General features: G+C 48.3%; 1 protein-coding gene across 2 annotated transcripts in view; it reads left to right on the top strand.

Annotated features, from left to right (window-relative positions):
• The window catches only part of TTLL8 (tubulin tyrosine ligase like 8), a 214,132-nt gene that overhangs the window by 185,059 nt on the left and 14,994 nt on the right, over positions 1-14,079 (top strand). Inside the window, exon 15 of one of the 2 annotated variants that reach the window (XM_075599829.1) lies at positions 4,305-4,979. The exons of the other annotated variant lie outside the window; for it this stretch is intronic. Coding sequence (XP_075455944.1) covers positions 4,305-4,954 — 650 coding nt within the window. The 3' untranslated portion in view covers positions 4,955-4,979. Of the gene's footprint in view, positions 1-4,304; positions 4,980-14,079 lie in introns of those variants that run through there. 2 annotated transcript variants of the gene reach the window in all.

Below are 14,079 nucleotides of genomic sequence, written 5' to 3'. Positions count from 1 at the left end.
AACTTGCCCCGGGTGCAAAAACACAAAGTTACTCCCATGCGTTTACGCATATTTACATTATCAGATGCCTCAACAGCAGCTCAGTCAGACCTCCACTCCTCAGATGCAAAGTCAGAACCCCCTCTGCTCCTCAGCTGCTCCTCCCTCCCTACTGCTCTTCATCCAAGTGTAACGCATATTCCCCTACCCCCAATGGCAGATAGAGTGCATGTGAGGGGAATCTATATGTTTGTTACCAGGTGTGTGGTTCTTTACCTGTTAGGCTCACAGGAGGCTTGAGCCTCCGCTAGTGAGAGCCTGGGGTGAATCCTCTGGAACGATCTTACATACAGCGCCTCCACCTGTGGAGGATTTCAGGAGTGTAGAATGTCCCATACAAAGGACCCACATATAGTAACTACATACAAAGGAGTATAAGTATAACAGTTTACTATATGCAGAATCAAACATAACACATACATCAGCAATAATAACAGTGTCCCTCTATAACACTACTAGGCACAACTACCTGTCTTCTCACAGGGCCTAAACCTCCACACCTTATTCCTTCCCCAACACCGTGTACCCAGAGTCCCACGAGTCCACTAAGAGACCCAAAACCTATAGACGGGATCAGCGCCTGATGTACCGGCATGTTGGTGCATGTAAAATACGATACCTGCCCCAGTGCTCTAGCACCTGGGGCTGCAGACACTTCACAAAGGATCCGCCGCTCTGCGATCTCCTCTGCGTTGTCCTGAAACTCAGCCAGGCGGTGGGTGGCTCCCGCATGGAGTGATCCACCTTTGGAAAGTCTCTTATCTCTCCAGCTGCAGATAGTGATTCCTTGCACACTGACCCTTCACACTGACCCTTCTTGTGAGAGCACGCAGCACGGCAGCTGTGTCCCTGACTAAGCTGACTGCTAACAGGACAAAGTCCCTCCCTAAGGAGCCTTCCCTAGAGCAGCTACAAACTGAAGGGGAGTTGGGCCTAGCTGGGGCTTAGGGGGTAACCTGGCCTAGTGTAGGAGCCACTGACTCCCTACACACACCTTCCCCTACCTTATCCCAGCACCAACTGACTCATGTGCTCCACTGTCAGCTTCCTGACTCAGCACACAACAATGTATCTTTCTCCAGCAGGAGAAGCTGCAAGCCCTATTAGCTGTCTGGCTGCATGTGACAGGGATCATAGGGCAGTCCCCAGAGGCTGCTGGGTATTGTAGTTCTTTGCAGTGCTCTTTAACATTAGGGCCGCGTGCGCGATCTATTATGGCCGCTGCCGCTGCTAACTGCGCATGTGCGAACTGGGGTATGTCCCTGACTATGGAGTGCCTCTTCTCACTCCCTATAATGGCCGCCACATCGAGTCTGTGCGAGCCTAACGCCAAACGCAAGATGGCCGCCGTGTCAATTCTGCGCATGCACGGACACAAAAAAGATGGCGGCGCCCTGCCACTGATGTCGCCGGGAGCCCCCGGCGATGCACTCGCCCCTGCAACTGCCCTCACACTGTCGCAGGTAAGGGAGACAGTAACGGATGTCTGGGGAGCCAGAGGGGACCTGGCTACACAAGTAAGACCTACCCTCATCCTCAGGGGGCTATTGCATTGTGCGTGTGTGTTGGGGTTATTTCTAGTGTGGGGGGTTTATCGTAGTATGTGTGTGTGGTTATTGTAGTGTGTGTGTGTGGGGGGATGGTTATTGTAGTGTGTGGGGGGTTATCGTTGTGTGTGTAGGAGGTTATTGTAACTTGTTTATTTTGGGGGGGTACTGTATTGTAGGGGGGGAATTGAATGTGTGTGTGGCAAGGGGGAGGGGGAAATGAATGTGAGGAGGGGATTGAGGGAGCTGGATTTAGTGGGGGGGGGTACTGAGTGATAGGAGAGGGGGGAATGGAGAGGAAAAGGAGGTAGTGAGTTAGGGGGTGTGAGAGGGGGGAGAGAAATACACGAGGAGAGTGAGAAGGTGTAAAATAGGGCAGTGAGCTCGAAGTACCACCATCACAGGCGGTGGGCCTGATGGAAACTCCTGAATCTATAATGTTCACTCATAATGGGGCCCTGAAAACAATGTTGCACGGGGGCCCACGCATGTCTAGCCCACCATAGGGCCCACCATACTATTATTCTGCATAGTGGGGCATGGATATCACAGAGTTAAGAACTCTTTTTGGAAATAAACAAGCAAAGAATCGGGATCGGGTATCAGGTTGATTCTATACTAAGGGCAGTTTGTAAGATCAGCCAGAAATTGTTGTGGGTAAAGTTTCTAAATGTTCTAGAGAGCAGAACTTTAGGGCTTTACATGGGTGGTTTTGATTTTCCTTACACAGTACTTTATTGCATGGTCACTGGAAATGTCAGGTATGATTCCTGACGATTGGATCTATTGGGACAAGAGGATAGAATCTAATATAGCAAGGAATGGTTGCCAGATTTTAGGTTTGTCCATGTGGTTTGGGAAATGAGCTGGGTTAAATTTAGTGACTTGAATTGTGTCCAGCTTTTGTTTTTAGGGTCAAGCCAATTGAGGTTGAAATCGCCAAGAACTATCAGCTCAGTCTTCACATTCAGAGAGGAAATTGTGCCATGAAAATGAGTGATATCAGTCAGGAATTGCAGTGGGGCTTTAGAGTGGCAGTAGATGTCGGCATTAAGAATAGGATTAGAGAAAGGGAGGCACATTTTACTAATTAATATTTCAGAAGAGGATGGGTTTGGGGGGAAATTAAGCATCATAAATTGTAAGCAGTCTTCAATATAAAATAACACCCCTCCTCCTCTCTTTAACCTGTCTTACCTAGAAATTGAGTATCCCTGAACTGAGATAGATGCATCAAGGGCTTTAAGAGTTAGCCATGTATCGGTGAGAATTATGGCTTTAGGCTTATGCAAAAGGCACCATGCCCTCAGTTCATCCAGTTTGCACAGTAAGCTTTGAACATGTATATGGACGACAGAGCCCTTTTTGGAATTTAAAAGGGTTGAGTTCAATATCCCCTGCTAAAGAGAGTAACAGTATAAATAGAAATTTGAGATATTGTTTGCAGGCTGCAAAGTTGGGATGTTTGCCATAGGTGTTAGAATGAGTGTTGGTTGGTGTGCTGTTTTTCACAGCTCTCCGTCAACATTCAGTAGATAATGTAAGGCTTTTGAGTAGTCCAGGGTGTATGATTATATTGGGTGTGGGCCAGGAGGGAGACGTTTGTAGTTAATAGAGAGAGTAATATTTAAATGAGGCCACAGTAAAGAACAGAATTGAGGTAAGGAGCGATTTCATTAGCAGACAGGTAGATAAAAAAGACAAGGCAGTGTTCCTTACTTTAGTAGAGTTGAAAGTGTGGAAATACTAGGTTACAAGGCTGCCAGTAGAGTCGCCTAGTTGATGTAAAATTGTTGCGTCAAGACTACAAGGATTAATCTCCTGCCAAACTCCTGTATAACTCGTATCCTTCTTATAAATGTTTCTTTTGAAATGTGCCCACTTTAAATGCCGTGATTAACCCCTAGCTGTGTTTTCTCCACACTAGTTAAAAACGTATACAGCTGAACCCCGTTATAATGGGGTGCTCGGGGACCACAGAATGAGACCACATTGTAACTGGAATCGTGATTTTTTTAAAAATGGCCGCCACGATCAGGGATTCTGCGTCCGCCGGAGGGGGTGAGCTGGGATAACTCTCCCAGGTCTCCCTGAGCCCGGCGTCGCAGCGGCAGCCCCCCCCCCCCTCCGCAGCACTACCCAGCATCTGCTGCAGCAGGAGCTGGTCTGTGCAGAGAAGCTGTGAATCTGGGAGAGGGGGTGAGCGGGGGAGGATCTGACGGAGTCAGGAGAAGCCGGGCAGGAACCAACTCCCTTCTCTCCTCCCCCCCAGTGGCGGTACAGGGAGGGAGGGAGAGGTGTGTGTGCATGTGTGCGTATGTAACAGTCTGAAGGGACAGTGTGTGTGTGTGTGTGTGTGTGTGTATATATATGTTTGTGTAGCCAGACATTCCTATCGGCAAATCCTGGCAGTTTTCCCCCCCCAAAAAAACCATATAGCAGATCGCGCTATAACGGGGTTGAGCTGTGCAGATTTTGAAATTAAAACCGTTCAGGGAGGGGGGATGATTTATGGTCAGACGGGTTAGCAGATTAAATAAATGAGACAAATGAGATTCATACCAGATTTATAAAATAAAACATTCTTGTTTATTAAAATTGATCTTAAAGAAGGAATCATGTTATGACCTAATATTTTGATTACTATCCTCCATCAACAGTCATTTTTAAAAATACTGATGCCAATCTGATATACCTAGTACTAATCCTCTTTTGCAGATCCAGGACAAAGCAAGATTGAGGAGCAGATGGCATTAATTTTGCAAGACACAAAGGAAATATCTTCTGAATGTAATTACCAACTAGAAAGGGTCAAGAAGTCCGGTTTATATGATATGCTTTACCAGAAGAATTTGATTTGGAACAATATGAACAGCCTAAAGACTGCCGCAAGAGTTCATGAGTCAACTGCAACGCCTTTCAAGTTAGACATATGTCAGAGGGAGGATCAGGCTAAACATTCTAGTTTGTTTCCTCATCCAGACACTTTACTTCCCAAGGAATGGCAATACCCCTGGGATTTGGAAAGGAAGATAAAGCCCACTTGTAAAAATGGCAAGTTGCAGACAAAAACAATTCCACTGACTAAGCTTACCAGTCAGTATGATAAAGAACTGAACCTTTTAGCAGCAAAGTATTGTATCTGCTACACTGCCATGCTTCTTACTCATAGTCAAATGAATACACATTTACACAATGCTATTAAGCTTTTGGAGAAGCAAAAAAGAAGTCAGCTCACGTTAAGGCTTGAGGAGAACACAGAGCCACGTGGCTGTAATACTACTGGTCATCAAATAGAAGCAGCAGCAAGTACCAACTTTGGCTTAAAACGAAGACAAGCAGATAGTCAGGATTTTCAAAGAAGTTAAGACCCTATGTCTACAAAATGTAGAAAATAAGCATAATAAAACAGTTACATTCATTTGTTGCTCTTTATTTGATGTCTTTGTGTACACTATACTGTATATTCAGTGTGTGGGTATATGGCAAAGTAAAGTTGGACGTTCCAGCGCGCATGAGCAATCCACAATGTAAGAAGAGAAAATAAAAATAAAAAATAAATAAAAAGAAAAATGGTGGTGAAACACAGGAATATTATATAATGATATTATTTGTGGTATATGTATATACACTTAGCTTGGTCAAAATGATCTTCTCTAGGGTGTATGCACTGCTGTTTATCCGCTCTAGCCTGCACTTTGTTCTTGAATTCCTTCTACACCGAACTCCGCCGAGCTCCACGTCCCGTCTGCACTTCCAGGGTATGATGCGATTGTGATGTTAGCGTGAACTACGGTGGCTCAGCTTGGACACCCAACGTGTTTCGCAAAGTCTATTGCTTCGCAGCAAGAAGAGCTCAGCGGAGTTTGGTGCAGACGGTTTGGGAGGAATCCAACAACAAAGTGCAGACCAGAGCGGATAAACAGCAGCGCATACAGGGAGGAGGAGAACCAAAGACTGTGGGGAGTGGACGGCCGCTAAGGGGGGGTCTCACTTGCAGCAAGCTGTGGATGCACTTTAAGACTGGAGGACTCAACAACACATGCTGGAAAGCATTGTATTCAACTGCTCTCTAACAAAGAAACGTTTGTGAATTGGAAATCTCGACTTTTATATTTTTAACATTAAAAACGTTATTATGCCATGTATTTCTCTGTATTCCTTTACCAAGATGCAGTTCCATACCATCTGAAAACTATCACCCTAGAAGATCATTCTCACCAAGCTAAGTGTATATACATATACCACGAATAATATCAGTATATATTATTCCATTTGTTTCGCCACCATTTCTCTTTTTATTTCTTTTCTCACATTGTGGATTGCCCATGCGCCCTAGAACGTCCAACTTTTCTTTGCCATAGACTTTGGGGGGGTTTGGGAATCCCTCTTGTTTGGACTTTGGCTGCAGGACTACCACTTTTGTGCATTTTATGTTGTGTTATTAACTTGAGGGTCACTTACTGTTTTGATTTTATACTTATCCATATTTGTCAAGGTGTTTTAGCGCTTTCACATTTTAGTTTTAAGTGTGTGGGTATAATTGTTAAATATTTCTGTTTTGAACTTTGTTGAACCATGTTCCTTTTGTCACAGAATTACTCATTAGCCAAATTAGACAATAAACAGACATGTGATGCTTTGAGTGATTGTGCTGTAAATAATCCTTATGGTAGATAGTATCCCTATCAGGACAAGGAAACATGAAAAGAGCGCAATCTTTTCATGGCATATTGTTTGAGACATGGAATACCATGCATAAATGTTACTAAAATATGTCATGAAACGTTACAAAATTTGATAGCACAATACTGGAATTGGCAATGCAAGATACATACTGTATATGTGCTTTTATGGAGAAAAAAAGGTGTGTTTGCCAAGCACGCATGTTTAAGTGAAACTTCTGACACTGAAATTGCAATTTTTTTTTATGATTTTGATTGAAAGAAATATTTATTTTTTCTGCAGAAATGTCAAGTCTTTCATTCAATGAAAAGCATAAAAATCATAATACTATTGCAGTGATAAAATGCAAAGAAGTTTGAGTTACAATGCTCCATTTATAAAAAAAAATTCTATTTGTACTTCTATATTTGTATTCCCAAGGGGGTTAGGTGTGGTGTATGTGTGTTAGTCTAGCCCCCCCCTCTTTTGTAGCTGCCTCTGCGCATGATCTGGGGCTGGTCGCCGTTGCGCATATGCAGGCTGCCTTACCTGTTTCTGCGAATGTGCAGGTGGCGTTGTGGGTGTCTGCGCAGGTGCAGTTGGTGCTGGTGGCTTCTGCGCATGTGCTTGAAGTGTTCAGCGCTTATGTGTATGTGCAGGCGGGGCTGTCTTATTCTGCGCATGCATTGGTGGAGGTGTCGACTTGTGCGCATGCATTGTATGTCATGGTGACCTGTGCGTATGTGTAGGATGGTAAGGATAGACTGTGTGCATGAGCAAAGATCTGAAGATGTTTCTGTGCATGTGCGACTTAATCTGACTTTCTAGTAACTATTGACAGCTCGAATCACTGCTGCGCATGCGCGGCCACCATATAAGGCTTCTGCGCATGCGTGAGTTACGTTCTGCGCATGTGCACATTATGGACATTATCCAATGGTGATGCGCTCGAGAGTGCGTGCGCTCATGACGTTCTGTGCATGCGCGAGGGAAGGCTATTATCCAATAGTGCTGCTCTCGCTAGTGACTGACATGCAGCGGTGCCACACGTGCTGCACATGCGCAGTCACTCACTTCCGTTAGACGTTTCGTCCGCCTGAAGAGTTTTTTTTCCCTATGAAATTTTTTTTGTTGCCACTGCCAGCAAAGAAGTTTCACTTCAAAATATGTCTAGCAAAAAACTTGGTCATAGTTCTCCTGTTGCCTTATCCGTGGTTGTTAGATTTCACCTTGATTTGTTCAGCATCAGTTTTACGGTTTGTGTACTTTTGACTTTGTTTTGGGACCTTTTCTTATTTCTCACACTAGGTCATTCCGTGGGTGAGCGAAATAATTTATTTGTCTTCAAGTATCAACTTTATGTAACAAAGATCTGTCTCCTGGAGTCCAGTCCTTGTGCTAATCTCATGAATGTTCATGTGTCATGTTTTAGTATATTCAAGTTAGAGCATCCTTCCAGCTACAGATGTGGCCATGCTTATGGTACACAATGGCAGCTGTAACATTGTAACTTAATAACAGATTTACCATACTGTACATACTGCAATATCCCTAAAGTACTTTCAGACTGAGAAACCTGCCTGTTCGGCCAACATTGTACTTGAATCCATATAATCAAAAGCATGAAATGAAGGCATCATTTAACTTTACTTATATTTCCTAACGTTAGCATTAACTCTAACAAGCACAGGTTTTTATGTCCGCCCAAGACTTACCATATAGGCATTTGACTGATGGTAGAGAACATATTTTATGATATTTCAGGGTCTGTACAAATGGGAGCCCCCCTTCCCGCCCCTCTCCTCCCCCCCAAAAATGATGTAAAAATGCCCTTGTGATTCCATGGCTACCCTGACTGAATATCTGATTATTTAATTTGTTTTTTTTTTTACAATAAATTGCACTGTTCTGTACTTTACAGATTGGGTATGGTAAAGATAGCTACAATATTCTAGGAAAACGCTTTATTTTATACCGCATTGTGGGGTTAGCCAGTAAACCTAATAGGACAAAGATGCATAACATGGAATAAAACACGAGAAAAACTAAATTTGAAATGCCATTAATTTGTGGATTTTTAAAATCAAATTGTCCTATTATTCTCGAACTTCAGTTGAAAGCAGTAATATCTGGCCAATTTAATTCTCACACTATTGTGTGATATTATACGATCCTATAAATAAGCCAAGTTTCCACTAACAGTTAAGACACCGCCAACAAAGTTGTCCAGAAAGGCGGCTATTGTCTGTCACAACAATCAAGCACTGTCTTGAAGTCAAACAAAAATGTAAATACTAAATAACACTTCAACTGTCACATTATTGCGACTTGGAAAGAAATACGTCTAAAATAATATCATAAATGGCAAAACACTTTCCATGTAACACTGACAATCTCATTCGCATCAAACTGCCCGAAAGTTGAAAAACAAAAAGCAACACACAAAACTTATTTTCATGAAGGCCGCTATGTATGAACAGTTGTACTGACATCGTACGTACTATGGAAAACCAATCCAAAACATATTGACCATTGAATAATTATCCCTGCCACCTAGATGTCCAAGTAAAAATACAGATTGTTGTTGTAAAGTGTTTGTTAACAATTTATTTTTATTTTAAATGTAGCCAGGTCACCTGTTTTCCCCTGCGACCCCCCCGGGCGCCTCCGTGGTCACGGACGCTGTCGGGTACTGCCAGCGGCAAGCGGCAGACCCGACGGCCATTCAGGAGGGTGGGGGCCGAGGAGGGAGCTCGCCGGAGTGCAGGAGATCTCCGGCGGCTCTTGCACAGGGCGCCGCCATGTTGCGCCGGTTCGCGCATGCGCAGAGAGTCCCCGGCGGCCCGAGATAGTCGCGCATGCGCAGAAGATCGCGCGAGTGTAGGAGCCAGCCAGGAGAGTCGCGCGAGAGGTAGGGAGAGATTGCGGCGGCCATTAGGGGTTAGTGTAAGCACAGGGAAGGCGCGCACGCGGCCCCAATGTTATAGAAAGGGCCTCGGGACTACAATTCCCAGGAGGCATAGGGAGACAGGCACCAGGTGCCTCATAGGAGCCAATAGGGCTGCAGGACTGCCAGGAGAGCAAGTGGATACATTTGGCGGGCTTGCAGCTACGTTGTCAGTCAGAGGAAGGAGCAGTCAAGGGAAGGAGGTAGGGTACAGGAGCGAGGGACTCCCTGTACTAGGCCAGCACCCCCTTGGCCCAAGATGGCCCTGAGTCCCCCAGTAGTGTGAGTGTTGCCAGGGATAGCCCTCAGGATAGGGAACCTGTCACTTACTTTAGTTGGCACTGGGGAACAGAAGGGAAGATAGGGACAGCTGGGGGGTTTCATAGCGGTAACCAATCCGGGGAGCCATAGCCCAGGGTCCTGTTGTGAATTAGTGGCACGAGACAGCTGGGGGGTTCATAGCGGTAACCAGTCCGGGGAGCCATAGCCCAGGGTCCGTGTTGCGAGTGGCGAGGCCACTGGGGGGGTTTCATAGCGGTAACCAATCCGGGGAGCCATAGCCCAGGGCGGCGTTGCGCGTAGTACGAGGCAACTGGGGGGGGTTCATAGCGGTAACCAGTCCGGGGATCCATGGCCCAGGGCCCGTATTATGAGTAGGGAGGGTACAAGACCTACCTATATAGGATAGGCAACCCCGAAGGCCCTAGGAGAGTGACCCTTAAGCCACTTAAGGATGCTGTGCTATAGGGACGGCCTGTAGTGCAGGGTGTGTCACGTTGCTGTATCGTTAGTGAGGGACTCAGCGGATGCTGCGGTTCCAGTGAAGGAGTTCGGACCCACGTTGGGGTCACAGAGAATATTGCCAGGATAGGATCAGACGGATTCATCACGCGTCTGACCCTTTGTGAAGCGTTGCTGATCCGAGCACTGGAGTGCTCGGCAGGTATCTACAGTTCTAAGTGCACCACCGGGCCCTTAGCTTAATAGTGACTGCGCAGTCACCCATTGATTCTCTGCAAGAGTGTGGGACATTGGGTGGGGTTCTTTGGACACTGGGTGGGATCACCTAGTGTTGGGGAATCGTCCTGCGAGACGTCACGGTTAGTGTCTCCTCCTGAGAGGGACACAGGTTATATTATGAATGTGATGTGTCGTATTACATGTTAGTAAAGTCCTTAGTTATTATACCCCATTGTGTATGTGATCATTGAGTTTGTCCTGCGAGGATCCACTCCCTCTCTGGTGGGAGCCATCGCAGGTGGAGGCGCTGCACCTATTGAGTAAGTGGTTACCCCTAGTATAATTGCCCCAGGTTCCCAGTGGCGGAAGCTCAGCCCTCCTGTGAGCCTACAGGTATACGCACCACACCGGTAACACTGCATGTTCTACTCACCCACACTATATATGCGATTGGGTGGGGTGGAATACCCGTTACATTTGGAGGCGCTGCTGAGATAGACCTGGGGTGCCCTGTTTGCAATTTTTCAAATTGTCCATTCATATTTTTCATCATGGCGGTGCCGTCACCGCAAGACGTCGATGACTGGGCCTTAGCGCGGCAATTATCCCCAAGGCGCGTGTTTGTAGTGACCGGAGTATCCCATGATACGCAATTGTCCACTATGCGCGCCCAAGTAAGAACTTGCCCGGAATTGGCCACTGCCCGGGTGAAAGACTTAAGGCTGGATGCTGACGGCCGGGGGATTACCTATCTCCTGTGCACCACGCATGACATATGCCTAGAGACTGTTCCCCATGTATTAACACTCCCCGAGTCTTCCGCAGGGGACTGTCTCATGATCTATGCAAAAAGCTGCAGTGTAGTTGACAGGACTGTAGTTAAAATGGAGGCTCCTGCAGCAGGGGAGGCTAACAGTGAGTCCCACCTAAAATGGCGGCTCCCGCCAACTCAAGATGACACACGTGCTTCTGACTGCCAGGCTGCTCAGAAAAAGGTTACAGAAGACCATCCGGGACTGGCGGGAAAACCAGAGCCCCGCCCCCGTAATGTGAGTGACTCAGTGCAGAGCCAGAGCCATCCAGTGATAGAGCACACCCCTCCTTTAAATTCCACCAGGGGGAGTGAGCACAGTGAACAGCCATTAGACCCTTCTATTCACCAGGAGGAAGAGGAGGAGGAAGGCATTGTCGTAGACATGGAATATTTTCTTTCTGAGCAGGAAACCGAGATAGACTGTCAGGACATACACCCCAATATGTATGTGGCCTGGCGTGCGCCCGGAGTAGATTCTCTTCTCTTCATATGCTCCTGCCTGCAAGAAGCCCACGCTCAGGGAGCCAAAGTGTCTCGGTTATCCCTCGACTACAGGACCATCGAGGTGGAAGGAGAAATGGGCATACAGTGTTTTAGCCCCACTTGTAACTGTTCTAGAGAGACATTGACATGGTGGTCCTACTGTGAGTGTTGCGGTGTGCGGTTATTGAAGTCTATTGTTCCCCAGCATGCCGAACCAGCAGAGGAGACAGAGGAATCACAGCATACAGAGCCTGCTGTGGGCCCGTGTGCCCTACCACGGCCAGTCCGGCCTACAGAGGTACCATCGGTCCCAGGCTTGGGATCAGTACCTGTTGACGACGACCAGGGTGAGTTGACTGCCCCAGGGGTGTTGGGTGTGAGCCTCCAGGTGACCGCGGAGCACGATAGCTTCTTAAGTCTGGACACCTGGGCGAATGGCTCCACTCGACATCGCGTCCTGGCGGAGGTGTCCCCCCTAGAAGATAGCTGTCCTACCGTGCGAGTGGACCAGTACCCACTGCCTATCATTCCAGAAGAAGAGAAACCCATCGCAAGCCAGCCGAGTGGTAAGGAACCCCCTTGCTCCCCACAGGCTCCGATGGAGGTGGCCGTGCAACAGGCCAGAGTTACGGTTCCTGATCTGAGTGAGAGCCCGTGCGCTCCAACCCAAATGGTCCCAGGACTGGGATCCAATGCTCCCGAGTTTAAGGACAGCAAGTGGACTGCCCCAGAAGTACAGGAGGCAGGTCCCGAGACAGCCGAGGTGGGAACTGACAGCGTCCCCGAGGACCTGTTGGCTACCGAGAATCACCGCAGGGGTAAGGTGTCTACTCTTTACCCCCTGCCAGGTGAAGCAGAGACTTTGAGTAAAGAGACAGTGTCCAGTTCTCGCTTCTCAGTGGAAGCTGAGCACGTATGTAGGGACAAGGACTATGTGGCGAAGGAGCTGGTAGAAGTTGCCTCCTTTGCGCCCAAGAAGAAGCGGCCCATCCGCCAAGTAGTGGACCGTGGGAAAGGTCTTGGCCGCCTGGCCTGCTGTTTCCAAGGCGTGGATGACCAGGTAAAGACCGGGTTGAAAGACACTGTGCTATTCCTTCCACCAGGGGAAGGAAGTAGTACTGAACCAGTGACTGTCACCCCAGAGTGTGCTCTTCAAGAGAATTTTCTGGGAGAGGCTCACGGACGCAAAAGTGAGGTACCCCCACCTGATCAGTTAGGGGCACCCCACAAATGGTCTCAGCAAGCAGCTGATACTCAGCTGGCCTCGGGTAATAGTGGGTGTGATATGCCATGTAATTTTGCATTGTGTGAAAATGTGCCATGTTTTGAGGATGTTGCAGTCGATCTGTTAAGTGTACGGGGTATGCCATGCCATTTTTCAGTGTGTAAAATTGTACCATGTTATGTCGTTCCCCAAGCGAGGGCGTTGGGTATTTCACCAGGGGGAGAGTGTAGCCAGGTCACCTGTTTTCCCCTGCGACCCCCCCGGGCGCCTCCGTGGTCACGGACGCTGTCGGGTACTGCCAGCGGCAAGCGGCAGACCCGACGGCCATTCAGGAGGGTGGGGGCCGAGGAGGGAGCTCGCCGGAGTGCAGGAGATCTCCGGCGGCTCTTGCACAGGGCGCCGCCATGTTGCGCCGGTTCGCGCATGCGCAGAGAGTCCCCGGCGGCCCGAGATAGTCGCGCATGCGCAGAAGATCGCGCGAGTGTAGGAGCCAGCCAGGAGAGTCGCGCGAGAGGTAGGGAGAGATTGCGGCGGCCATTAGGGGTTAGTGTAAGCACAGGGAAGGCGCGCACGCGGCCCCAATGTTATAGAAAGGGCCTCGGGACTACAATTCCCAGGAGGCATAGGGAGACAGGCACCAGGTGCCTCATAGGAGCCAATAGGGCTGCAGGACTGCCAGGAGAGCAAGTGGATACATTTGGCGGGCTTGCAGCTACGTTGTCAGTCAGAGGAAGGAGCAGTCAAGGGAAGGAGGTAGGGTACAGGAGCGAGGGACTCCCTGTACTAGGCCAGCACCCCCTTGGCCCAAGATGGCCCTGAGTCCCCCAGTAGTGTGAGTGTTGCCAGGGATAGCCCTCAGGATAGGGAACCTGTCACTTACTTTAGTTGGCACTGGGGAACAGAAGGGAAGATAGGGACAGCTGGGGGGTTTCATAGCGGTAACCAATCCGGGGAGCCATAGCCCAGGGTCCTGTTGTGAATTAGTGGCACGAGACAGCTGGGGGGTTCATAGCGGTAACCAGTCCGGGGAGCCATAGCCCAGGGTCCGTGTTGCGAGTGGCGAGGCCACTGGGGGGGTTTCATAGCGGTAACCAATCCGGGGAGCCATAGCCCAGGGCGGCGTTGCGCGTAGTACGAGGCAACTGGGGGGGGTTCATAGCGGTAACCAGTCCGGGGATCCATGGCCCAGGGCCCGTATTATGAGTAGGGAGGGTACAAGACCTACCTATATAGGATAGGCAACCCCGAAGGCCCTAGGAGAGTGACCCTTAAGCCACTTAAGGATGCTGTGCTATAGGGACGGCCTGTAGTGCAGGGTGTGTCACGTTGCTGTATCGTTAGTGAGGGACTCAGCGGATGCTGCGGTTCCAGTGAAGGAGTTCGGACCCACGTTGGGGTC

This window comes from Ascaphus truei, chromosome 5 (genome assembly GCF_040206685.1).
Source record: "Ascaphus truei isolate aAscTru1 chromosome 5, aAscTru1.hap1, whole genome shotgun sequence".
Taxonomy (NCBI): Eukaryota; Metazoa; Chordata; class Amphibia; order Anura; family Ascaphidae; genus Ascaphus; species Ascaphus truei.
The sequence above is the reverse complement of the archived record's forward strand: the minus strand, read 5'-3'. Positions and strand labels throughout refer to the sequence as shown.